The 25,240-nt window shown below is 44.3% G+C and overlaps 1 protein-coding gene across 3 annotated transcripts in view; it reads right to left on the bottom strand.

Annotated features, from left to right (window-relative positions):
• Positions 1-25,240, bottom strand: part of RETREG1 (reticulophagy regulator 1) — a 153,098-nt gene that overhangs the window by 32,295 nt on the left and 95,563 nt on the right. Inside the window, exon 1 of one of the 3 annotated variants that reach the window (XM_070774828.1) lies at positions 18,168-18,779. The exons of the other annotated variants lie outside the window; for them this stretch is intronic. Within the exon in view, the coding sequence (XP_070630929.1) occupies positions 18,168-18,202 (35 nt within the window). The 5' untranslated portion in view covers positions 18,203-18,779. Of the gene's footprint in view, positions 1-18,167; positions 18,780-25,240 lie in introns of those variants that run through there. 3 annotated transcript variants of the gene reach the window in all.

The raw sequence follows: 25,240 nt of genomic DNA, 5'->3' as shown, positions 1-25,240 counted from the left end.
ACCCTATGGACTATACAGTCCATGGAATTCTCAGGCCAGAATACTGGAGTGGGTAGCCTTTCCCTTCTCCAGGGGATCTTCCTCACCCAGGAGTCGAACCAGGATCTCCCACATTGCAGGTGGATTCTTTACCAACTGAGCTATCAGAAAAGCCCTAAGTGGATCCGTAAAGTGGTGCCAAATATTTCATCCTGAGCTTCTTGCGAGTTCATCATCCTTGGTGAGAGTCTTAAAGATAACAGGTCTTCAGGGAACTGACCACAGCCAAAATAAAACCAATGGAGGCAGATGGTCAAAGAAAATCATCTATAATTAAACGACATGATTACTATTTTAAACAAATAATGTGCACTGCAAGAGAGAGGGAGATCTTTTAATCATTGTCTTGAAAGATATTCTGTGTTTAGAATTCTATATTGATCAGGACTGAATTTATCATGCACATTATTTTTTTCCCCCCTAGCTCATGCTACTGTGCATTTTTAAGAAATGGAAAAGACAGCTCATAAAATGTTGGGCTCTAGAAAAGGTAATTGCTTCTATAGATAGATATATGCCTTGGCTTCTCTTGTCATAAACAAAAGCCTATACCTTCTAGTTTATGTACCTTTTAACAAAACTATCTAGTACTGACATGGTCTGAACAATCCCTGTACAAAGCGTAACCACCAGACACCCCAGATGCTAAGAATGATTAGGTTCACTTAAAAATTAAATTTATTTTGAATATATAGCCCGAGAGGCCAAGAATGAATCAACTCTGTTATGAAGGGACTCTTTGGAATCATAAGAGGAAATGAAATTAATGTTTTTTAATGAATTATGCTAAAGAATGCATGAATATAATAATATAGAGATCAGTGGCATAGCAACCCCAGAAGTCACTGGGGAGCCATTCTGCTGGACCAGACTGGATATTAACTGGTTTTGGATAATATTTAGCCTCCTTTGAAATATCTCAGGGATTCAGAGGGTTCATGGGCTCCAGGTTGAGTACGGCTGGATTTGATCATCAACGACACCTTCTGTTCAAGGATTTTATAATCCATTCACATGTTTACCTGAACTCAGGAAAACTCTAGATATGTCCTCTACTTTCATGAAATAAACGTTTATTTTCTACTATAAAGAGTCGATTTAGAAACTGACATTAACTTTAGAGAGAAATGTTTAAAGCTGACAACATCCCTTAACACACCCCTGGTGATACCAATGGGAAAAAGAACCTCTGCCATTAGCTATCAGAGACCCGTCAAGTACTGACATCAAAGTGTCAGATCTCAGGCTAGGAGATGTTCCCAGCGAACAGACCTCCTAATAAGCTGTGAGGGCCCCATCTGCTTCCATTCTCTGAGACTGTGAGGATACTAAAGATGTAAACTGTCCATATCTGTGGTCCTAGGATGGAGAAACCTAAAACCATATAAGGAATTTTATGAGTTGGAGCAAACTCCGGGAGATAGTGAAAGACAGGGAAGGCTGGCGTGTTGCTGTCCATGGGATTGTGGAGTCAGACACAACTGAGCGACAGAACAACAAGGAGGGTTCATCTTTTCTTTACTGATTTCCGAGCCGGGCCCTGGGAACTGCAAGGCCAGAGCAGACGCCCCGTCCAGCCAGCCCACCCTCTGCAGGCTCAGTCAGCTGGACCCTCTAGGTGGCCCAAGGCTCCAACCTTCACTGGTTTGTTATCTTTCTTTTCCAAAGTTGCTAAAACATGTGAGTCAAAATTCTGTGTCTGGTCAAAGCAGGACCTCTGGTTTCACTGGAAACATTGAGCAGAAGATGGCAGAGATGAGGGTCAGAAGACAAAGGCAAATTTTCCAGAAGCAATGGGTGCTCCTTACTGTCAGGGTCTAATTACCCGGGAGTGATTAAACTTCCCCCGTGCAGAAGCGACTCAGCTGCGACAGACCGTGAAGAAGCGCGGCCGAGAAGAGTTACTCCACGCCCCCACACCCGAGGTCAGGGGCGGCGGCCGAGAGGAGCTACCCCACGCCCGAGATCAGGGGCAGCGGCCAAGACAAGCTACCACACGCTGGAGGTCAGGGGCGGTGGCCAAGAGGAGCTACCACATGTCCAAGGAGCAGCGGCTTTGTGGGCGCAGGAGGGCCGAGAGGAGCTACTCCACGTTCAAGGTCAGGAGGGGCTGCAGTGAGGAGATACCCCTCGTCCAAGGTAAGAAGCAGCGGCTGTGCTTTGCTGGAGCAGCCATGAAGAGATACCCCACATCCAAGGTAAGAGAAACCCAAGTAGGATGGTAGGTGTTGCCTGAGGGCATCAGAGGACAGACACACTGAAACCATACTCACAGAAAACTAGCCAATCTGATCACACAGACCACAGCCTTGTCTAACTCAATGAAACTAAGCCATGGCATGTGGGGCCACCCAAGATGGACGGGTCATGGTGGAGAGGTCTGACAGAATGTGGTCCGCTGGAGAAGGGAATGGCAAACCACTTCAGTATTCTTGCCTTGTGAACCCCATTCTTGCCAGCATGAAAGGGAAAATGATAGGATACTGAAAGAGGAACTCCCCAGGTCAGTAGGTGCCCAATATTCTACTGGAGATCAGTGGAGAAATAACTCCAGAAAGAATGAAGGGATGGAGCCAAAGCAAAAACAATAGCCAGCTGTGGATGTAACTGGTGATAGAAGCAAGGTCCAATGCTGTAAAGAGCAATATTGCATAGGAACCTGGAATGTCAGGTCCATGAATCAAGGCAAATTGGAAGTGGTCAAACAGGAGATGGCAAGAGTGAATGTCGACATTCTAGGAATCAGCAAACTAAAATGGACTGACTGGAATGGGTGAATTTAACTCAGATGACCACTATATCTACTACTGCGGGCAGGAATCCCTTAGAAGAAATGGAGTAGCCATCATAGTCAACAAGAGTCCAAAATACAGTATTTGGATGCAATCTCAAAAACAACAGAATGATCTCTGTTTCCAAGGCAAACCATTCAATATCACGGTAATCCAAGCCTATGCCTCAACCAGTAACACTGAAGAAGCTGAAGTTGAATGGTTCTATGAAGACCTACGAGACCTTTTAGAGAACTAACACCCAAAAAAGATGTCCTTTTCATTATAAGGGCCTGGAATGCAAAAGTAGGACGTCAAGAAACACCTGGAGTAACAGGCAAATTTGGCCTTGGAGTACAGAATGAAGCAGGGCAAAGGCTAATAGAGTTCTGCCAAGAGAATGCACTGGTCATAGCAAACACCCTCTTCCAACAACACAAGAGAAGACACTACACATGGACATCACCAGATGGTCAACACCGAAATTAGATTGATTATATTCTTTGCAGCCAAAGATGGATAAGCTCTACACAGTCAGCAAAAACAAGACTGGGAGCTGACTGTGGCTCAGATCATGAACTCCTTATTGCCAAACTCAGACTTAAATTGAAGAAAGTAGGGAAAACCACTAGACCATTCAGGTATGACCTAAATCAAATCCCTTATGATTATACAGTGGAAGTGAGAAATAGATTTAAGGGACTAGATCTGATAGATAGAGTGCCTGATGAACTATGGACTGAGGTTCATGACATTGTACAGGAGACAGGGAGCAAGACCATCTCCAAGAAAAAGAAATGCAAAAATGCAAAATGGCTGTCTGAGGAGGCCTTACAAATAGCTGTGAAAAGAAGAGAAGCGAAAAGCAAAGGAGAAAGGAAGGATGTAAGTATCTGAATGCAGACTTCCAAAGAATAGCAAGGAGAGAGAAGAAAGCCTTTCTCAGCCATCAATGCAAAGAAGTAGAGGAAAACAACAGAATGGGAAAGACTAGAGATCTCTTCAAGAAAATCTGAGATACCAAAGGAACATTTCATGCAAAGATAGGCTCAATAAAAGATAGAAATGGTATGGACCTAACAGAAGCAGAAGATATTAAGAAGAGGTGGCAAGAATACACAGAAGAACTATACAAAAAAGATCTTCACGACCCAGATAATCATGATGGTGTGATCACTCACATAGAGCCAGACATCCTGGAATGTGAAGTTAAGTGGGCCTTAGAAAGCATCACTACAAACAAAGCTAGTGGAGGTGATGGAATTCCAGTTGAACTATTTCAAATCCTTAAAGATGATGCTGTGAAAGTGCTGCACTCAATATGCCAGCAAATTTGGAAAACTCAGCAGTGGCCACAGGACTGGAAAAGGTCAGTTTTCATTCCAATCCCAAAGAAAGGCAATGCCAAAGAATGCTCAAACTACTGCACAATTGCACTCCTCTCATATGCTAGTAAAGTAATGCTCAAAATTCTCCAAGCCAGGTTTCAGCAATGCGTGAACCGTCAAATTCCGGATGTTCAAGCTGGTTTTAGAAAAGGCAGAGGAACCAGAGATCAAATTGCCAACATCCACTGGATCATCGAAAAAGCAAGAGAGTTCCAGAAAAACATCGATTTCTGCTTTATTGACTATGCCAAAGCCTTTGACTGTGTGGATCACAATAAACTGTGGAAAATTCTGAAAGAGATGGGAATACCAGACCACCTGACTGGCCTCTTGAGAAACCTATATGCAGGTCAAGAAGCAACAGTTAGAACTGGACATGGAACAACAGACTGGTTCCAAATGGGAAAAGGAGTACACCAAGGCTGTATATTGTCACCCTGCTTATTTAACTTATATGCAGAGTACATCATGAGAGACACTGGGCTGGAAGAAGCACAAGCTGGAATCAAGATTGCTGGAAGAAATATCAGTAACCTCAGATATGCAGATGACATCACCCTTATGGCAGAAAGTGAAGAAGAACTAAAGAGCCTCTTGATGAAAGTGAAAGAGGAGAGTGAAAAGTTGGCTTAAAGCTCAACATTCAGAAAACTAAGATCATGGCATCCGGTCCCATCACTTCATTGCAAATAGATGGGGAAACAATGGAAACAGTGTCAGAATTTATTTGGGGGGCTCTAAAATCACTGCAGATGGTGATTGCAGCCATGAAATTAAAAGACGCTTACTCCTTGGAAGGAAAGTTATGACCAACCTAGATAGCATATTTAAAAGTAGAGACATTACTTTGCCAACAAAGGTCCATCTAGTCAAGGCTATGGTTTTTCCAGTGGTCATGTATGGATGTGAGAGTTGGACTGTGAAGAAAGCTGAGCGCCAAAGAATTGATGCTTTTGAACTGTGGTGTTGGAGAAGACTCTTGAGAGAGTCCCTTGGACTGCAAGGAGATCCAACCAGTCCATTCTAAATGAGATCAGTTCTGGGTGTTCATTGGAAGGACTGATGCTGAAGCTGAAACTCCAGTACTTTGGCCACCTCATGCAAAGAGTTGACTCATTGGAAAAGACCCTGATGCTGGGAGGGTTTAGGGGCAGGAGGAAAAGGGGACGACAGAGGATGAGACGGCTGGATGGCATCACTGACTCGATGAGTTTAAGTAAACTCCAGGAGTTGGTGATGGACAGGGAGGCCTGGCGGGCTGCAATTTATGGGGTCGCAAACAGTCAGACACAACTGAGAGACTGAACTGAACTGATTATACTTCCTATCTCAGATTTTCATCACGGGGTTTAAAAGAGCAAACACAGCCCATCTTTATCTGTTGCAAACCATGGTCACTTTGAAGCTGCTTTTTCAGTATTAGATAACTTCCCTATTCCAGTTGTTGTTATTATTGTTTAGTCCCTAAGCCATGTCCAACTTTGCAACCTCATGGACTCAGGCTCATCTGTCCATGGGATTCTCCAGGCAATGTCACTGGAGTGGGTTGCCATTTCCTTCTCCAGGGGATCTTCCTGGACCCGGAAGGCAGGCGGATTCTTTCCACTGAGCCACCAGGGAAGCCCTATCTGAGCTCGTGTACATGATTAGTTCTCAGCCATGCTAATGAGCAGTTGGCGTGAATATCCTTAGGCTCAGGGTAGAACTTGAATGCTGACTGGAGACTGACAAACCAAGCAGTCCACTCGTGGGTCAGTCAACTCAATCCAGTAAACATTAATGTTTGCATATGTGCTGTGGGAATTATAAATGTGCCAGTTGAGTTAGGGCTTAGAACAAGACTGGCGTTCTGGCATAAAACACATCCTAGTGAACTACCCATAATTTCTTGTTTCATTTATTTACAGAGGAATGAGAATTTAATAAGTCAAACAACCCACATAAAGGATCATTCTCAATTTTTATGCCTATTTCCCATGGACCTTTTTAGTTGTTTGTCCACTCTTTAAAAATAGTATTGTTACTTTGTAACTGGCCCTTACTGATTCTAATACATTTAACTTAATTTTCATAAACAGCTGTATGTATTAAGATATAAGTTTGTCTTTTGTGTCAAATGTCAAAGTGACAAGGGTTTAAACAAGAAAGCACTTCTGTTTTCCCTCAGGGACAGCAGAGCACAGTGGTCCAGGGCTGACATGAGATCTCTGTAATGCTGAAGACCCAGGTTCTTTCCATCTTGTTGCTCCATGTTCTCAACATCACATAACCATCCCATGGTCTATGGGATGGAAGCAGAAGGCACCCCCTCTCCCTTTGAAATCACGACCTGTAAGTTGTATTTGAAGCTTCCAAGCACGTCCCACTGGCCGGAATGTCATCACATGGCCATGTCTGGCTGCGTGGGAGCCTAAGAAATGTAATTAAATTGCTGGTGGCCATCTTCCAGCTGGAACTTGAGATTCTTATTACCAAAGGAAAGGAAGTCAAGGGTTTGAGGACAGCCAGTAGACTCTCCCACAACAATACTCCTTTTGATCTCTTACTTCATCAGTTTAATTTATAATTAAAATTATGCCATTACAGTAGTGACAGCAATGGCCATTAAGAGATCTGAGAATGAACACACGACTCAGAATGCAGACAAACAGTGGAAGTTGTTATGCCCTAGAGCAGAGGAGACAAATGTGTTCTGGAAAGGGCCAGAGAGCAAATATTTGGGCCCTGCTGGCCAGTCTGTATACGCAACTCTGCTTCACAGCATGAGGGCAACATGCAAACGGAAGAGCATGGTGTTTCCCAGGAAAATTTGATTTATAAAAACAGGCCACGGGTGGATTTGGCCTCAGGGCTTCACTGAACTTCTGGGTACTGCTATGACAGGGATCACTGATTAGCCCAGCGAGCCAACCAGGAACCATTCAAAGGACTTCTAGTCCAAGGACACCTTCCACTTATTGTGCACATACCAAATGCGAGGAACTACATGTTGTCGTCACTAAATCGAGTCTGACTCTTTGCGACCCCATGGAGTGTAGCCTGCCAGGCTCTTCTGTCGATGGAATTCTCCAGGCAAGAATGCTGAAGTGGGTTACCATTTCCTCCTCCAGGGACCTTCCCAACCCAGGGATCAAACCCCCCATCTCTTGCCTCTTCTGCCTTGGGAGGCAGATTCTTTACTTCTGAGCCACCAGGGAAGCCCAGAAACTACATTAGGATCTTGATAACATTTTCCTTAATCCTCACAAATATCTGACAAGGTGGACTAAATGCCCCCATTTTCCAGATGAGAAGGGGGACACAACCAAGAAGCAGCAGCACTCAGGATCTAAACCCAGGTCTTTCCAGCTCCAGCCCACCAGCCTCTCAAGCCTGTGGTCACCAAAACAGTCCTTTTGCTAACGAAATATAAGCACACAATTTGTCATATTACTGGTTGAAGTTGTTGAATGCCAGATTTGGCCTGTCAAGTATTACAGTGAGAAAAATTTCCTCTGATCTTAAAATAGTCCTTGCCCCAGAAGTTTATCCAGGTCTTAGCAAAAGGCATCTAACCTTCAGACTTTTCCCTGGGTGAAGGTGCTAAGCTTCAGAACACTGGTATCTAACGCAGAGGAAAAGTCAAGGTGCCATAAATATCACTGAAAACTTTAGGGTCTTTCAAAGTTTATCTAAATAAACAAAGATTAAACCCCAGCCCCTCCAACTCCAACCCATACTCCTCACCCTTGTGCAGTGGGCTTCATACACGTAACTACTCTACCCTCCCCAAGTACAGCAGACCATGCTAATTTGTCATCATACTCTTTCTAGAATCTTCCCAGTGAGGCCTCACAATCCTGTCAGAGCTCCAGGCACCATTTCCAGTTTATAGGAGTTGGCATCAGAGAATGAAGTCATTTGCCACCAAACCCTCAACACTTATGGAACAAACCGCCTCCTATTTTCCCCTCTGCAGTGCCCAAAAAAGGGATTATCTATTTCTTCCTTTATTGTCGCTGCCAATGTCGGCCGTATCTTAGTTTACTGAGCAAATCTCTTCTTGTTACAGCAAGCAAGTCAATTAAGTCTAGGTTTATAATCTATTGATGTGTGTACTCCTATGTCTCAAGTCTTCCTTCATACAAAAAACACACTTCTAAAGGGAAGTTTTCATATTACAAAGTGGGGAAACTATGACTATCTAGAATTCATATTCACTTTAATCACTTTGGAAGGAAAGTTATCTACTACTTATGTAACAAGTTACTCGAGAAACACTGAGTTAATTTCTTAGAGAAGAGAGCCACGTTTAAACATACATATGCCACATAATGGGCTTCCTTGGTAGCTCAAACGGCAGGAGCTACAATGCAGGAGACCTGGGTTCAACTTCTGGGTCGGGAAGATCCCCTGGAGAAGGGAATGGCAACCCACTCCAATACTGTTGCCTGGAGAATACCATGGACAGAGGAGCCTGCAGGGTTATAGTCCATGAGGTCACAAAGAGTAGGATGCAACTGAATGACCTACACGTTCATGCCACATAATTGAGTTCTGCATAGAATACTCCCAGTAGTAGATGCTAATAATTCCCCAAAATGTAGAAACACATCTGTAATCCCCTCATCTTCTCTGGGCTTCCCTGGTGGCTCAGCGGTAAAGAATCTGCCTGCCAATGCTGGAAACACGGCTTCGATCCCTGGGTCGGGAAGATCCCCAAGAGAAGGAAATAGCAACCCACTCCAGTATTCTTGCCTGGGAAATCCCATGGACTGAGGAGCCTGGCGGGTTACAGTCCATGTGGTCGCAAAGAGTTGGATATGACTGAGCAACTAACAACAACAATCGAAACCTCTTCTCTGAAGACAGAGTCTATAGGCATGTTTCTACAGGCATAATGTGAAAACGCTCTGACAGATGGGCTTGTTTTCCTTTAAAAAATAAAACACTTGCTTAGAGTTCAACTAAAACACTGACCAGAAGATGTTCCTTCCTGAGTCATGGATAATACTGGTGCATGGCTGCTCATTCAGTTTACAGCGAGCAAAGAGGCTGCATCTTGCTGGTAATTACAAGCTGACGCCTCTGATGCACCACCACAAGTGGGTGTCTGCCCAGCTCTGGGGAGCCAGTCTCCACCCTGGAAACACACCAACCTGTCATAAATCAGTGTTATGGAGAAGAGCAGGCAGGTGGGGGCCTCAGCCCTTCTCTCACCTCGTTCCGTATCTCCCCTTCCAAGGAAGACCATGTGGGCTGGTGATCCCTCTCGAGACGCTGCTGAATCCACAGAGTAGCATCTTTAATAGCCCTCTGTGGCACTGTGCCACTGGGTGACAGTCACGCCCAGGGCAGGGCAACCCTGCAGAAATGAGGTTGTGGGGTGTGTGTGTGGTGGGGGGCAGCAGGTAGGGGAGCGTGTTCTGCCTGGAGGGTTCATGGGAGCCTCCTTCTAAGGGTCCCACATGTGTCCTCCTGAGCACTGAGCTTCTGTGTGCCTTCTGGGAACAGCCAGGACACTCCCTACCCCACTGTTTCCCAACGTCTGCAACAGGACAGTGTGTGACCTAGATGTACTGCCATGTGTTGCTACATCCAGGCTTTTGGCAGTTTGAGACCAAGAGGTGGGTGAGTACCATGAGTGAGAAGGTAGTTCCTGTGTTGAAGGCACCAGGGAAAAGAGATTAGAGACAGAACGGATGCAGGAGAGGATGAGAGAGAAATTAGAAAAAAAATGCACGGAGGAACGGCTCAGGTAGAATCTTCCTAACTGATCATCTCACTCACAAAACATGGGATGAGATGCGGTCACTCTGGCTGAAGAACCGGAAGCCAGGACTCCTTAAGGAGGCCACTTTTATTTTCCTATTCAGAGTTCACGGTAGTTTCACAAGAACAGCGGGAGAAACATCAACAGTTTTAACTCACTTCTGCCTGAAGGTCCTTCCTCTGACTTTGGGCTGGTTCTTATTATACACTCTTACTAGGCTGTGATGTGGCCAACCAGCCCCAGAAACCAACTGAAACTCCTTGATTTTATTTGAAAGAGCAATGTAATCGCTGAAGAAAACTTCTGATTTTCAAAGCAACCTTCCTTTAAAAGACTGTAAGTGGATGCCCTATTTTCTCAAACACAAAATTGAGGCACTGAATTTCTTTCCCCTTAACTTCAACCTATAACTGACCTTCTCCAGTACTGAATCTTTTTTGTCCCCTTGTCTAAAGTTTAAAACTAGGTGAGTGGCACACTTCATTTTCTCTTTCTTTATACATGTTGCTGTTGCTGTTGTTGTGTCCGACTCTTTGCGACTCCATGAACTGCAGCACGCCAGGCTTCCCTGTCCTTTGCTATCTCCCGGAGTTTGCTCAAACTCATGTCCACTGAGTCGGTGATGCCATCCAACCATCTCTGTCGTCCCCTTCTCCTCCTGCCCTTAACCCTTCACAGCATCTTCGTGTGTGGCAGAGGTTGTTCCCTTGGTAATTACTTTTTCTCACTCTGGTCTAGAAAGGATTTGAGGTCGCTTATAAAAATACATAGTGAACGAGGGATAAATAAACAGCTCAAGGAGCAGAGCCTGTTAGTCCACAGGCTGTATTTGTACAAAATGGTGCACCTTTTCCAGGAGATGAAGCGTCACTCCAGGGCACAGGGCTTGGGGATGGAACCCAGGATGGACGACAGTGGCCCCCACCTCCACTGACTCTCTCAGCTGGATGCCTTGAATACTACCCCTGCAGCCATGGGGCCTGTGGCCCTACAAAGGAACAAGACTAAAATGCCTGATGGGAGAGGAAATTAGAAGAGCCCAGGGGAAGAAGAACATACAGAAGTACATCTGGAGGGTCCCACATACCACCTAGAAGTGAGCTGTGATTTACCCCCAAATGGCTAAATCAGAGATGGAAATAAATTGGTTAGAAGAATCATGGTGCCCATAAGATTAAAGCAAACCACTTAGGCAAGTGGGCTTGTCTGGTGGCTCAGGCCACAAAGAATCTGCCTGCAGTGCAGGAGGTCTGGGTTCGATTACTGGGTCAGGAAGATGCCCTGGAGGAGGGCACGGCAACCCACTCCAGTATTCTTGCCTGGATATCCCATGAACGGAGGAATCTGGTGGGCTGCCATCCAGGATAGCAAAGAGTCAGACACAACTGAGCGACTACCATACACACACTTAGACAAGTGCACTGAACTCCCTCCTGTGGGCACTCAGTTCTCTGTTGGATGCACTGGGCAGACATCCTTGTTCCCTCAAGAAAGAGTAAGTACTTTGACTCAACACAGGTCACTGGCATGACAGTGGGTTACATCAATCCCAGGAAGAATCAAAACAATGTGAACTGAACACACACCCCATTATGGTCCTACCCAAACCGACCATCTCGACCAAACCATACAAGAATGGGCCAATTCTGTGCACACCCAAGGCTGAGTCCACCATCTAGAGTGGATGGGTTACACACACTGAACAGCCTCTGCACGGATCATGACCAGCAATCAGAATATTCACGAGGATGAAACCACAGATGGTTGAGGTGTTTTCACTTAAAAGTGACCTATTCTATATTGCCTAAGGAAGTATATAACTTATGCAAGTATTATTATCATTAACTATTTCTTGAAGGCTTATGATAAGCCACTTATAAAGCTAAATATTTAATGTGGATTACCATATTTCATCTATAAGACAAACTGATAAAGGAAGTATTATTATCCCCATTTTATTGATAACAAAATGAAATTCAAAGATGCCACTCAGCTAGTCATTGGTGAAATTGGGATTTGCAGCCAGAACTGGAAACAGCTTTGCATCATTGCACAGACCATGTATGCATTCTACAGAAGAGTTAAAATAGTTAAGTGTTTATGTGTAAAAATGTGAGCATCAACAAACTAAGAAGTTATTCTATATAAAAAAGTCACCAAGAGACCAGACCACTGGAGCATTCCCTTAGATGTCACTAGCCTGCATTTTTTTTTTTTAAAGCTGAAGAGGGAGCCAGACTGTAATTTTTACCATTGATATCCTTTCAAATGACAACTGATAACATTTTATAAAAATCATTAGTAAGTAAACAAGTTTTCCCAGTCTACAAGTTTTAAAATAAACCCCCCCAAATTCACTGACATTCTTCCCAAGGAAAAATGGGGTTCATGTCCTCTCCCTTCAAACTGGGATTGACTGCTTGACCAGCAGGACACAATGGGAATGATACTTGGACAGTTTCTGGAAGCAGGCCTTAGGAAATGGGCAGCTCAGACTTCTTAGCCCTGGATCTAAGCATTCCCCTGAGAAAAATTAAAGTGGTATACCTTACTCCCATTTATATATGACAAAATAATCTTGAACAACAGAGTAATATTAATAAATGGGAGCAATTCAAAGGTGAGAGTATTTTGAGGCATTAAAAAATGTTCCCCAAATCTTTAATGCCATTGAGAGGTGCTTAGAAGAGGAAGAAGCAACATACAAAACTGTGTGTAAAGTACATGATTGTAACTTTGCCAAGAAAACCTGTCCAAGGAAGTACTAGAAAAGACAGAATATCATATAACAATCCCCTTTTTTTTTTTTTTAGGGTAGTAAGATTATGATGGATCTTTTCTTACATTCTTTTTTTACATTCATTTTTCTCTAATACGATTTTGGTTTCCCCAAATGAATAGTCATAACATCTTCAGTGGGAAAACCTTGTGTATGAGTTTTGGTCCTCAGGTGAGCCTGTGCCCTCCCATGCCTTCTATGGGAATCCAATTTCTACAGTGAGGAGACACCGAGTGGCTCCAGACACAGATTTGCCCATGAAGAGACAAAAAGCTGGGAGTAAGGGTGGCCTGAACGAGGGGACAGTCCCTCTGTTGGGGACAGCTTCTCGCAGCAGCCTGGGGACAGGCCTCTCAGTGGTCCGCCATACAACAGCTACAGCCCTCCTCTGGCAATGGAAACCAAAGCCACCTTCATCACATTTTAAGGATTGCAGAGAATGAGTTACCCTGTGTTGATGAAACAGAAATGAGCTTCAACAGGGCTTGACTACCAGAAGCTTACTGGGGAGCCCTGGGGGTTTGGGAAGTTAACGGTTTGTTAACTGGTGAGTAAAGATATGGCCATTAAACACACTCTCTTGCAACAAGGACAGATCACATTGTTCTCCAAGCTCTTAATCAATTTTAAATATTAGCCCGGCTGGGTCAAAGCAGGATTTCAAAAATGGTAAACATTGTCTATGCCTGAGAGATATTTTCCACGACTGCATCAAAGGGTGGAAGGAAAATAAACCATTCATTCCTTTGACAAAGCTTTCCTGAATGTCTAATATGCCTTGAGGATATATAAATGAAGATGGAGCAGCTTTTAATAGAATTAAATAATGACTTTTGCACCACTGACTACTAGGGAAGGCTGACTTGGGCTTCCCTCACAGCTCAGTTAGTAAAGAATCTGCCTGCAATGCAGGAGACCCTGGTTCCATTCCTGGGTTGGGAAGATCCCCTGGAGAAGGAATAGGCTACCCACTCCAGTATTTCTGGGCTCCCCTGGTGATTCAGCTGGTAAAGAATCTGCCTGCAATGCAGGAGACCCGGGTTCGATCCCTGGGTTGGGAAGATCCCCTGGAGAAGGGAAAGGCCTGGAGAAGTCCATGGACTGTGTAGTCCAAGGGATCGCAAGGAGTCGGACACGACTGAGGGACTTTCACTCACTTCACGCGCACCACTTGTACACTGCGGCTGACCCTTGCAGGTTTGCAAGAACCAGTTTTTCCAATCTCCTTTGAACCCCACTTTCACTGACCGCATGGGGGTGGTTTGAAATTGACCACAGTGGTTATATTTACACCACGGGAATCAACAAATGCTAAAGAACAGAGAGCAGGTTGTTGAACGTTTACCAACACACCACTGACTACAAGGCCCAATGAGGGGATCCTATACACCTCCCCCTCCCACCTCCAGCCACCTTTCTCCTTTCTCCGAGTGTGCTGACCACACTGGCCTTTCTAAGTGTCCAGCCCATGCTGTGGGTCACCACCATATAACTATGCATGTGTCTGGACAGACTCAGGAGGCAGCTGCCTGCCTTCACACAGCAGCTCCTTCACTTAATGGCTGTGTGACCTTTATTTTTTAACTTCACCTCTCTCTACTTATTTCAAAACCAAATGGCAGGCAGCACAAGGACTTTGGCAGCCTTGAGAATGCTGAAATATACCTGCTCAGGGAACCCATCTCAACACAAAGCTTGAGCTGTGTGTGTGTTGGGGTGGGCAGGGGGTACTGGTCAGACTTCTTTGTGAGGCTTTTCTCATTCCAACTTATAAACTCAGATTTGTTCTTAAAATCAGCATTTTTACCTTCAGAATCCATATTTCTATGAGAAATTAGAAACCGTGTTAAGGTCCTGAGATCAATTCATGAAAGCACGTATCACCTCATGACATCTCTCGAGTATTTAGGAGGCCCCCCGGCCCCTTGCCTCAGACCCTTCCCTACCTTCTTATGCCCTTGAGGACCATCCAAGCCCCTGCCGAGGCCTCGGAGGTGCTGCGGACTTGGCCAACCCTCTCTCCTAGTCACTGCTCTCTTTTCCCATCTGTCTGCTTCTAACGGGTGTCGGGCTTCCCAGGAGGCTCAGTGGTAAAGAATTCACCTGCCGATGCAGGAGATGCAGGTTCAATCCCTGGGTCAGGAAGGTCCTCTGGAGGAGGAAATGGCAACCCACTCCAGTTTTCTTGCCTGGGAAATCCCAGGGACAGAGGAGCCTGGCCTGCTGCAGTCTGTCAGGTTGCAAAGAGTCAGCCATGACTTAGCAACTGAGCACACACACACTCAGGATCTTGACCCGAGCTGGGTCTCCTTCCTGGGGACCTGACACCCCAACGTGACCACCCCTTCACATCTCAGCCCCAAAAGGGCACTTTGTCAGACAGGCCTGCTTAAAGACTCTCTCATCCCACACGCCCACCAGGTCATCTCCCATAGGACCATTCTTATATTTTATTCTAACCCTTATTATCAGAAGTATTTTGTTTTACTGATTTTTTTAACGTGTGAAGTCTCACCCCCATTCAGACTGTGTGCTCCATGAAAGCAGAGGCTCAAACCATCATACCTGGCGCACGGCCACCAGATTAGATGCAGCTTGATTAAACATGCCCCAAGTGAACCAGGGGACGTGTGGACAGAATGATCTCTTGTGGAAGGGCTTCTGTGATAAAACACACTCGGAACTCAGTCTGGGTGGCCTGGGGTCCACACCCTTCGAGGCAGTTGGAACAGAAAAACAGAAAACTGGTTCTCCCGTCCACACACATCCCCTCCCCACACACACACCTCACTGGGCTATTGAAGACACCCCAGGGCCCACCTGCTACCTCCAGGTGGGGCCCCAAATGAGGTGAGAGGTAGGATAAGGGACCACGAAGTGCCCAGCGCCTGGAGCAAGGAGGACTCTCCTGGCATTTCTTGATCCAGTGCACCTCCCCAGCTGTGGCCCTCCCTTCCTTCTCCTTTGGCACTGACGCCTGGCTTTCTGCCTTCCCCACCCAGCATCGGAATGGCCTTCTCTCACACCCTCTCCCCTCATCTCCTGACCTTGAAACTGGCGTGGAGTCTTTGGAGGTTTTTACCAAGAGGGCTTATGACTGGCGACGCAGCGAGATAAATGGCCAGGAGGAGGGTCTCTCCCCTGCCTCCCCAGCCCACCGGTGGCTGTGATCATGTGAAATCCACTGGTGAATGTTTGATGGCGCGTCGGGCCCGCTGGACCACAGCCACACAGCAGTCCGCCCGTGCGGTGCCCTAAGTGTGCATCCGGATACCCTCACGAAGTCTCCCCTCGCTTGCTTTCCACTGATGGAATTCAGGGTTGCCTCACTGCCAGCTACAGAACCATTCAGCAAATTCCAAAATGGGACTAAAGTAACACGAAGGAGCCCTAAATGTGGGACTCACCCAGAACCTACCACAATCAAGCTCCAACAGCACATTTTATCAGCAGATTCAAGACTTACAATAGTCATCTCTTTCAGGAGTGACACCAAAGGGCATGTCCAATGACATTCCATCTCAAATTTAGCAAGAGTAAAATTCCCTCTCGTGTAATATTTTACTTCTTGCCGGGCTCTAAACATCCCCTCTGTCTGGGGTGCCCTTTCTAACTCTCTTGCACAGATACGGTGGAACCAAACCATATGAGGCAAAGCAAAGTATATTCTATAGAAACCACCAACTGCTGAGAGTATGTCAGCAGAATAAACAAGGAGAGGCAGGGGTACACGACTTCAGAGCAGTGTGAGGGTGTTTTCTACTTTCCACAAGTTATTGGTCTTTGGGAATAATTATTATTAATAGATATACATGCACTGTGTATTCAGGGTTCCCCTTCTTGCCTGTTTACCCTGTAACCAGTAACACACTCTCAGAAAAAAACTTAAGTTTGTTTAGTTTATATCATAAACTGCAAGTTCAAAGTATTTATAATTAGCCACAATTAATTATGATTTAATTTAATTGTGGGAATGTAACATTTCATTAAGGCAAACTTTATTACATTTCTGCCAAGACTCTCCCTTCAGTCTCTGAAATGATCAGGCCCCCTAGATACTTCTTGCCAGTGTTCAAATGGTTTATAAATACATTCCATTCACAAGTATTCATTAAAAATGCCTGTTCTATGCAAAAATTTATGCAGAGTCGTTAGGAATGCCATGATGTAAAGTAAAAAAGGGAAAGTCCTGCGTTCAGAAATATTAAAATGTCATAAGGGGGACACATACAATCCTGGTAGATCACCCATCATCTCAAACCAAAACTGACATTTAAATGTCTCTGGAAATATTTTCTTAACTATTTAATCAATTAGTCTGTGTCCTAAGTCTAGGCACCTGTATAATTGTCATCTTCAAGCACTTGATTTGATGTCTCATTTTATATAGAAATCTCTTTTAATAGGCAATTAAATGTGAATTTCATGTCCCCTCTTAGGGACTGGGAAGGAATCTGGAAGAAAATGAAAACTAAAGACAAAAGTAGCTTTTAAGGACATGATTATAGCTACATTATAGTACACACACACACACACACACACACACAATCATACAACTATGGCTGAAAAGGGATGCTCATACAATGATAAAAAAAATACTGTGTTATTCTTATTCCTAGAGATTCACCAGTTTCCACTTTCTTTGACGACTGGCAATAATCTCTTGTCCTTTTTTAAAACAAGTTTCTTTCTACTTTTTCACATATGAATTTCAATGACCTGAATCAGAATTCCAACGACACCAATTCACACAGATTTTGTGAACAGTGCAGTGGGGCTAGAAGTGGAAACTTTCAGTATGGACATAAGTTATGTTCATATTAATAGGAATAACTGCCTGCTTCCTTTCCCATCCCTATACCCCTTCTTAGAGCCAGGTATTAATAAAGTATTTGGTTAATGTACTGCATATGGGGGCCCCAGGGATCATATTTTCAAAGACAAGAACTGAAGTTTAAAAAAAAAGTGTTTAATATAAAAATGGGTATATTGGTCTAATAGTTAACTTTTAGAAATGTTCAACAAGTCTTTAAAATCCAAGTGTTTTTGCAAAATGTTCACTAGCTTAAATTTCTAACAACTAAAATGCTCACTAGCTTAAATTTCTAACAACTACCACCTAAAGTTAAAAATGAAACATCAAAAAACCCCAAGTATACTTTACGGGGTGTAGGTCGAAGCACTTTTTTATAATTTCAGGCTGTCCCTTCCTCGTTCAAGAAAAGTGCTTATTGGCATATGTTTCTAAGGGTATATCTCTTAATTTTAGGTTTCTCTCCTCGTGCTAAAGAAAATTCCCTTCCCTGGAACTAAAGGGTTTGCACTCCTTTTTAAATTTTAATTTCAACTACCTTTTAAATTAGTCATAATTTTTTTAAAAAAAGATAACTGGCAAAGGAAATAGACTCAAGGAAAAAGTAAATACAGATCATTATTACCTTTTGCCTGGTCCAAAGTCTTCACCTTCAGGCATTTCTGCCCTTTAAAAAAATAATAACCAAGTGGAGAAAGCTGCAGCCCTTCTGTGCTATAGCAGTTTCTTCTCCGCACTGATGATTATCAGGAGGGGGAAAAAACCCAGTAGTGAAGTTCTTTCCTTTTTGGAGAAAAGCACTCCTCCCCTACTCAGAAAGTAGGTGTTTACAAACTTCCGAAGCGCCGGCCTGCCTTGAATGAAGCTGGGAGCCGGGTTATTAGGACTGTCCCCTTCTAAATATAAACAGGTCACCTCTTACTCCCGGGACCGTGACAGGCAGCTGGGAGCAAAGCGCTGCCTGGCTGCCCAGCATTTTCGCTCCAGTCCTGTGAGGAGGTGTCACCGCCCAGCTATTAACCTTTACTGGGATGACTTCACCGAAGCCAGCCTACCCTTTCTCTTTCCTGTTTTTTTTCCTGGCATTGACAAGGCACCCCTCCGAAGGGCGGCGTGGCCACCGGGAGCTTCAAACTTCAGCCTGGGCTATCAGATCTCCAACTCGCAGGAGGGGCTGGAGGGCGGAGAGCAGATGGGCAGGACTGCAAGAGCCCAGAGGCTTGTTTGTTCTGGAAACACTTAGCCACTCAGCAAAAAGATCACTTCTCACACACACACACACACACACACACACACAAAAGGGTTGGGGGTGTGGGTGAGGGGGAGATACTGATAAACAGTTGTGTTTGGAGCGCTATTGTTTTGCAAGAAAATCTTCCTTTGGGTCATCTAGATTTCTTAACTCAGAAGTAAGCAAACAAGAGCCTGTGAGTTCCTTTGGGCAACAAGGTTTCTTCAGAGGGACCTCCCTCTGTCATCCGGGAGCAGCCTGACACTGGGATGTGGCTGAGCTGTTGGCCTGAGATGTTTTGATAGCTTGGCCCCTCATCACGTGAATGTGAGCATGCCAAGTCGCTTCAGTCGTGTCTGACTCTTTGTGACCTACCTCATGGACTGTAGCCTGCCAGGCTGCTCTGTCCATGGGATTCTCCAGGCAAGAATACTGGAGTGGGTTGCTATACCTTCCTCCAGGGGATCTTCGTGACCCCGGAAAGGAACCCATGTCTCTTACATCTCCTGCATTGGCAGGTGGGTTCTTTACCACCAGCGCCACCTGGGAAGCCCCCATTATCATACACAGGTCATCAATCACCAGGTACCCTCATTCACTACAACTTTTAAGAGCAGGACAAAAATTACTTAATCCTGCTTTCAAAAGAGCTGGGCAAAACACTGAGATCCCTTTAGAAATGTAACCTGAAAGCTTTGCACAGAATCTTGAAACCATTTCTTTTCCTGGTTGGCAAAGTAAAGCCATAAGTAAGATCTAATTATTAAGAAACAATATATTTTCCTTAGATGAATGCACCCAGTGTTCACTGCAGCCCTATTTACAATAGCCATGTGAACAACCACTTTTAGGACATGACCTCAATGTCATCTACAGATGAATGAGTAAAGTAGATGTGGTACATACATACAATGGAGTATTACTCAGCCATACAAAATAATGAAATAATGCCATTTGCAGCAAGATGGATGGACCTAAAGATTGTCACAGTGAGCGAAGTACGTCAGAGAGACAAGTATCATATGATCTCACTTATATACAAAAATCTAAAAAATTGTATGAATGAACTTATTCACAAAACAGAAATAGTCACAGATGTAGAAAACAAGCTATAGTTACCCAAGGGGAAGGGGGAAGGGATAAACGGGGCGCTCAGGACTGACACATACACACTGTGAGCACACGTGCGTGCGTGCCCGGTCACTTCAGGTGTGCCTGACTCTGTGAGACTATGGACTGTAGGCCGCCAGGCTCCTCTGTCCATAGGATTCTCCAGGCAAGAATACTGAAGCGGGTTGCTGTGCCCTCCTCCAGGGGATCTTCCCGACCCAGGAATCAAACCCACGTCTCTTTCGTCTCCGGCGTTGGCAGGCAGGTTCTTTACCATGAGCACCACCTGGGAAGCCTGATATACACACTGCTATACGTGAAATAGATAACTAATAACCCACTGCATAGCACAGGGAACGCAACTCAATGCTTTGTAATGACCTCTACAGGAAAATAATCTAAAAAAGAGTGGATACATGTGTAACTGATTCACCTTGCTGTACACCTGAAACTAACATAACATTGTAAACCAACTATAGTCCAATACAAATTAATTTTAAAAATAAAAACAAAATGGTACACTTTTTTTAGTATTTATTTATTTTTAAAATTAATTAATTTATTCTAATTGGAGGCTAATTACCCCACAATATTGTGGTGGTCTCTGCCATACATTGACATGAGTTAGCCACGTGTGTACATGTGTCCCCCATCCCAAACCCCTTTCCCACCTCCCTCCCCATCCCATCCCTCTGGGTTGTCCCAGTGCACTGGCTTTGAGCGCCCTGTTTCATGCATCGAACTTGGACTGGTGATCTATTTCACATATGGTAATATACATGTTTCACTGCTATTCTCTCAAATCACCCCACCCTCGCGTTCTCCCACAGAGTCCAAAAGTCTGTTCTTCATATCTGCGTTTCTTTTGCTGTCTCACATACAGGGTCGTCGTTACTGTCTTTCTAAATTCCATATATATGCATTAATATACTGTATTGGTGCTCTTCTTTTCTGACTTACTTCATTCTATATAATAGGCTCAAGTTTCATCCACCTCATTAGAACTGATTCAAATGAAGTTTTTAAATAGCTGAGTAATATTCCACTGTATATATGTAAAATGGTACACTTTTTAAAATATGTGTTCCATTGTCACAGGATTAGTCATAGCTAATCCCAGCAATATCTCTATATTCAATGTACACTTAACGTTCACAAGTCTCTGAAGTAATTTCTAGAGTATAATGAAGAGTGGAAGCAAATATTGTCTACTTTCTTTGAGGGGTATTAGCTATGTTGTGATACAGGCATGTTGCAACTCAAGACAATCCTTCAGTATTCCACACAAGACCTAAAGTTTTAGACTTCAAAGGCTAAGAGTAAGTTGTTGCAGTTACTCAAATACATGACTCAAATACTGTTGACCTTGGAAGAAAACAATCATAAGCAGAGTTCTGAAGATCAGGGTATGCCGGATGTGCGACCCCATAGACGGCAGCCCACCAGGCTCCCCCGTCCCTGGGATTCTCCAGGCAAGAACACTGGAGTGGGTTGCCATTGCCTTCTCCAGTGCATGAAAGTGAAAAGTGAAACTGAATTTGCTCAGTCGTGTCTGACTCCTAGCAACCCCATGGACTACAGCCCACCAGGCTCCTCCGTCCAGGGGATTTTCCAGGCAAGAGTACTGGAGTGGGGTGCCATTGTCTATACTGAGCTATTAATTGTGGGGTTTTTTTTCCAGCTTTAGAAAATAATAAATGTTTTAACTTGTATTCTTTTTGCCTGTTTTTCCATTTTTCGGCAACAAATACAAATGGTTCATCTGATAAGAAAATGTTCTTAAAGTAGGAAAAAGAAAAAACAGTTACTTTTAAGTGGAAGGGAAAAAAATTTCTGTGGTTTCCTGTCACTAAAGGAAAAAAAAATCTATATTCTTTCACTTGAGAAACAAGGCCTTCAGGACTTTTCCCACAAGCCAGATCAGAAAGAATTCCCATCTACAAGCAGCTGACTGTTCAGAAAAAGATTCGTGTTGACTGAAAGAACGAGAGAAAGAAAACAGAAGCAAGCCCTCCCTCCACCCACTGACTTGAGAGGATAAGAATTCCCCTTCTCCACCTTCTTCATGAGTGTGTGTTAAGTCGCTTCAGTTGTGTCCAACTCTTTGTGATCCCATGGACTATAGCCCAGTAACCTGCCAGGCTCCTCTGTCCATGGGATCCTCCAGGCAAGAACACTGGAGTGGGTTTGCCACGCCCTCCTCTCCCGACCCAGGGATCAAACCTGTGTCTCTCACGTCTCCTGTATTGGCAGGCGGATTCTTTACCACTAGCACCACCTGGCAATCCCACCAAAGACTTTCAATGCATATTCTTCATAGAAGAAGGTGGTGTCGCCAACACAGAAATTGTTTCCCATGAGAAGTCAGCGTATACATTATGCACTTTGCAAAAGTGGATTAAGGATGTCAATTAGTATCAAAGCCAATGTATTTCTGGAACAAAATGGAAAAGGACATCTTTCTCCTCTTAAAAAGAAATAAAAGGCTCAAATGACTATACACGTATACCATGTGATTAATGTCATTCAGTAGTGATAATCTGATGAACAGTCATAACATCTTACACTGAGAGATGGTACCTGTCTCTTGCTTTCTGGTTGGTGGAGTCATACTGAGACTTGTCCTAGATCCGTGGCTTCCCAAGTGAAAAAAACTCTTATTTTCCCTAAATGCTGTTATGACAAAGCTTTGTATATAAAAGACAAAACAACCCAAAAGAGTGATTCAGGATTAATTGGGAGCAGGGCACTGAGAGGCTGACTCGATTCTGCACAAAGGCAGCCCCTGAATTGAATCCTTGGAAATCCAGAGTTGCATGAGATACAGATGGAAAACTGTGACCAGGATCATCTGGACAGCCAGGAAGAGAAAGTGGGAATCTTTTTTTCTCAGTTGCTTCTTATAATAATTAGGACAGAATCAACACAGGTGACTGGTTAAAGAAGGCTGAGAGCAGAAACAAATGATGCTTTCAACCTATGGTGTTGGAGAAGACTCCTGAGAGGCCCTCGGACAGCAAGGAGATCAAACCAGTCAATCCTAAAGAAAATCAACTGTGAATATTCACTGGAAGGACTGATGCTGAAGCTGAAGCTCTAATACTTTGGCCACCTGATGTGAAGAGTCAACTCATTGGAAAGGACCCCGATGCTGGGAAAGACTGAAGGCAAAAGGAGAAGGTCATGACAGAGGATGAGATGGTTAGATAGCATCACCCACTCAATGGACATGAATCTGAGCAAACTCAGGGAGACAGTGGAGAACAGAGGAACCTGGTATGCTATAGTCCATGGGGGTCACAGGGTCAGACACAACTTAGCGATTGAACAACAAAACAACTCAGTTATCCATTTTATTTTTTTTTAATGCTTAGAGTTATGAAGCATTTTCCTCAAATTTCTTCTCATCCAAACATAGCTAGTACTCTGTAACCAACACATGGAGCTTCTGAGGTCCTGTCCTCCAGCTTTCTGGTCAACCTCCTCCTTCCTTTCGCTGGAGGTACCACTGTAATCATCCTATTTCCAGCCTGGGACAGTCTTCATTTTCACCTCTTGTCCTGGTATAATCAGTAACAGACCCCTTGCACTCTCATCAGTGTCCCTGTTTAGGTCATCAGTTGTAGGATGACCCAAATTGTTACCATATTCTTACTTGTCAGAACTTCCATGCTGCTAATTTGTGCTCGATTCTTGTTTTCATTACTGCGTAATTTGTTACTGTCTCAACAGGGATGCCCCTCAACTGGAGCCAAGTCTGTGCCACAGATCATTCAGTTTAGCTAGGGAATGCCTCTCACACCTTTCCAGTCTGGTCCATACCACATGCATCGTGTGACTTGGCATCGAGGATTGAACTGCGTCCTTTCCTAAAAAAGATACTGATGGAGCGAAGCTGTCTGGAAACTGTGGTTTGGACATTTGTGGATGCAGCTACCCCAGGGACAAAGGAGGAGCCAGCACGCAGGAGTGGAAGGATCAAACTACGGGAGAAGAATCAGCAAATGGCTGAAGGGAAAAGGGGGTGAAGGAGTAGAGAGAAGTTTTGGGGTAGGGAGGAGGGAGGAAGCACAGTGAAAGACCCAAGAGCCCCCAAGAGGTGGGTCCTATGCCAGTGCATCTTGTTCATGCTGATCTCTGTGGGGCTGTATCTGATGCTCTGAAGTTTAAATCAAAATCTTTTTATTGATGTATATTTGATTTACCATGTTGTGTTAGTTTCAGATGTATGGCAAAGTGATTCAGTTATATATATACATACAATACATATATACACATATGTGTATATACATATATATGACGTTCTTGTCCAGATTCTTTTGCATTAGAGGTTATTACAGACTCTGAATATAGTTTGCTGTGCTGTACAGTAAGTAGGTCCTTGCTTCTTCTTGTTGTTGCTCACTCACGAAGTCGTGTCCGAGTCTTTGCCACCCCATGGACTGCAGCATGCCAGGCACTCTTGTCCTTCACTCTCTCCAGAAGTTTGCTCAGACTCATGTCGATTGAGTCAATGATGCCATCCAACCATCTCATTCTCTGTCATCCCCTTCTTTTGCCTTCAGTCTTTCCCAGCATCAGGGTCTCTTCCAATGAGTCAGCTCTTTGCATTAGGTGGCCAAAGCTTCAGCTTCAGCATCAGTCCTTCCAATGAATGTCCAGGGTTGATTTCCTTTAGGATTGACTGGTTTGATCGCCCTGCAGTCTGGTTTGATCTCCTCCAGCACCACAATTCAAAAGCATCAATTCTTCGGTGCTTAGCCAGAATCTTTATCGTCCAGCTCCCACATCCATACATGACTGCTAGAAAAACCATAGGTTTGGCTTATGTGTTTCTTAATAAAAGTTCATTATGTGTTGTTAAATTTTAAATTGTGATATTTAGGAGTGAATGACCATTTGAACCTATGAAGGAAAGTGTAAACAACACAAGTAACCATTTGCGGATTCATTTGGCGAATTCACGGTGGGGTGATGGCAGTTGGGGAACAGCAGGAAAGGGACGGTGAATTCGGGGGACAGGAGTAGCCTCAGGATACCTAGAGAGGAAGAAGAGGCTGCCTGGCAACTGCTTAAGGAAGAGCGAGGAAAAGAGGACTCTGGGAAACCAGCCAGGTGCTGGGACCTCGTGAGTCACATCACCCTGTCTCACTGGCCTGGGTTGTGTGTCTGTGTGTCATCTCAGTTCAGTTCAGTTTAGTCACTCAGTCATGTCTGACTCTTTGTGACCCCATGGACTGCAGCCCGCCAGGCCTCCCTGTCCATCACCAACTCCTGGAGTCCACCCAAACTCATGTCCATTGAGTTGGTGATGCCATCCAACCATCTCATCCTCTGTTGTCCCCTTCTCCTCCTGC

This window comes from Bos indicus, chromosome 20, assembly GCF_029378745.1.
Source record: "Bos indicus isolate NIAB-ARS_2022 breed Sahiwal x Tharparkar chromosome 20, NIAB-ARS_B.indTharparkar_mat_pri_1.0, whole genome shotgun sequence".
Classification (NCBI taxonomy): domain Eukaryota; kingdom Metazoa; phylum Chordata; class Mammalia; order Artiodactyla; family Bovidae; genus Bos; species Bos indicus.
Note: the sequence above shows the minus strand (reverse complement) of the source record. Positions and strands in the feature narration are given on the sequence as shown.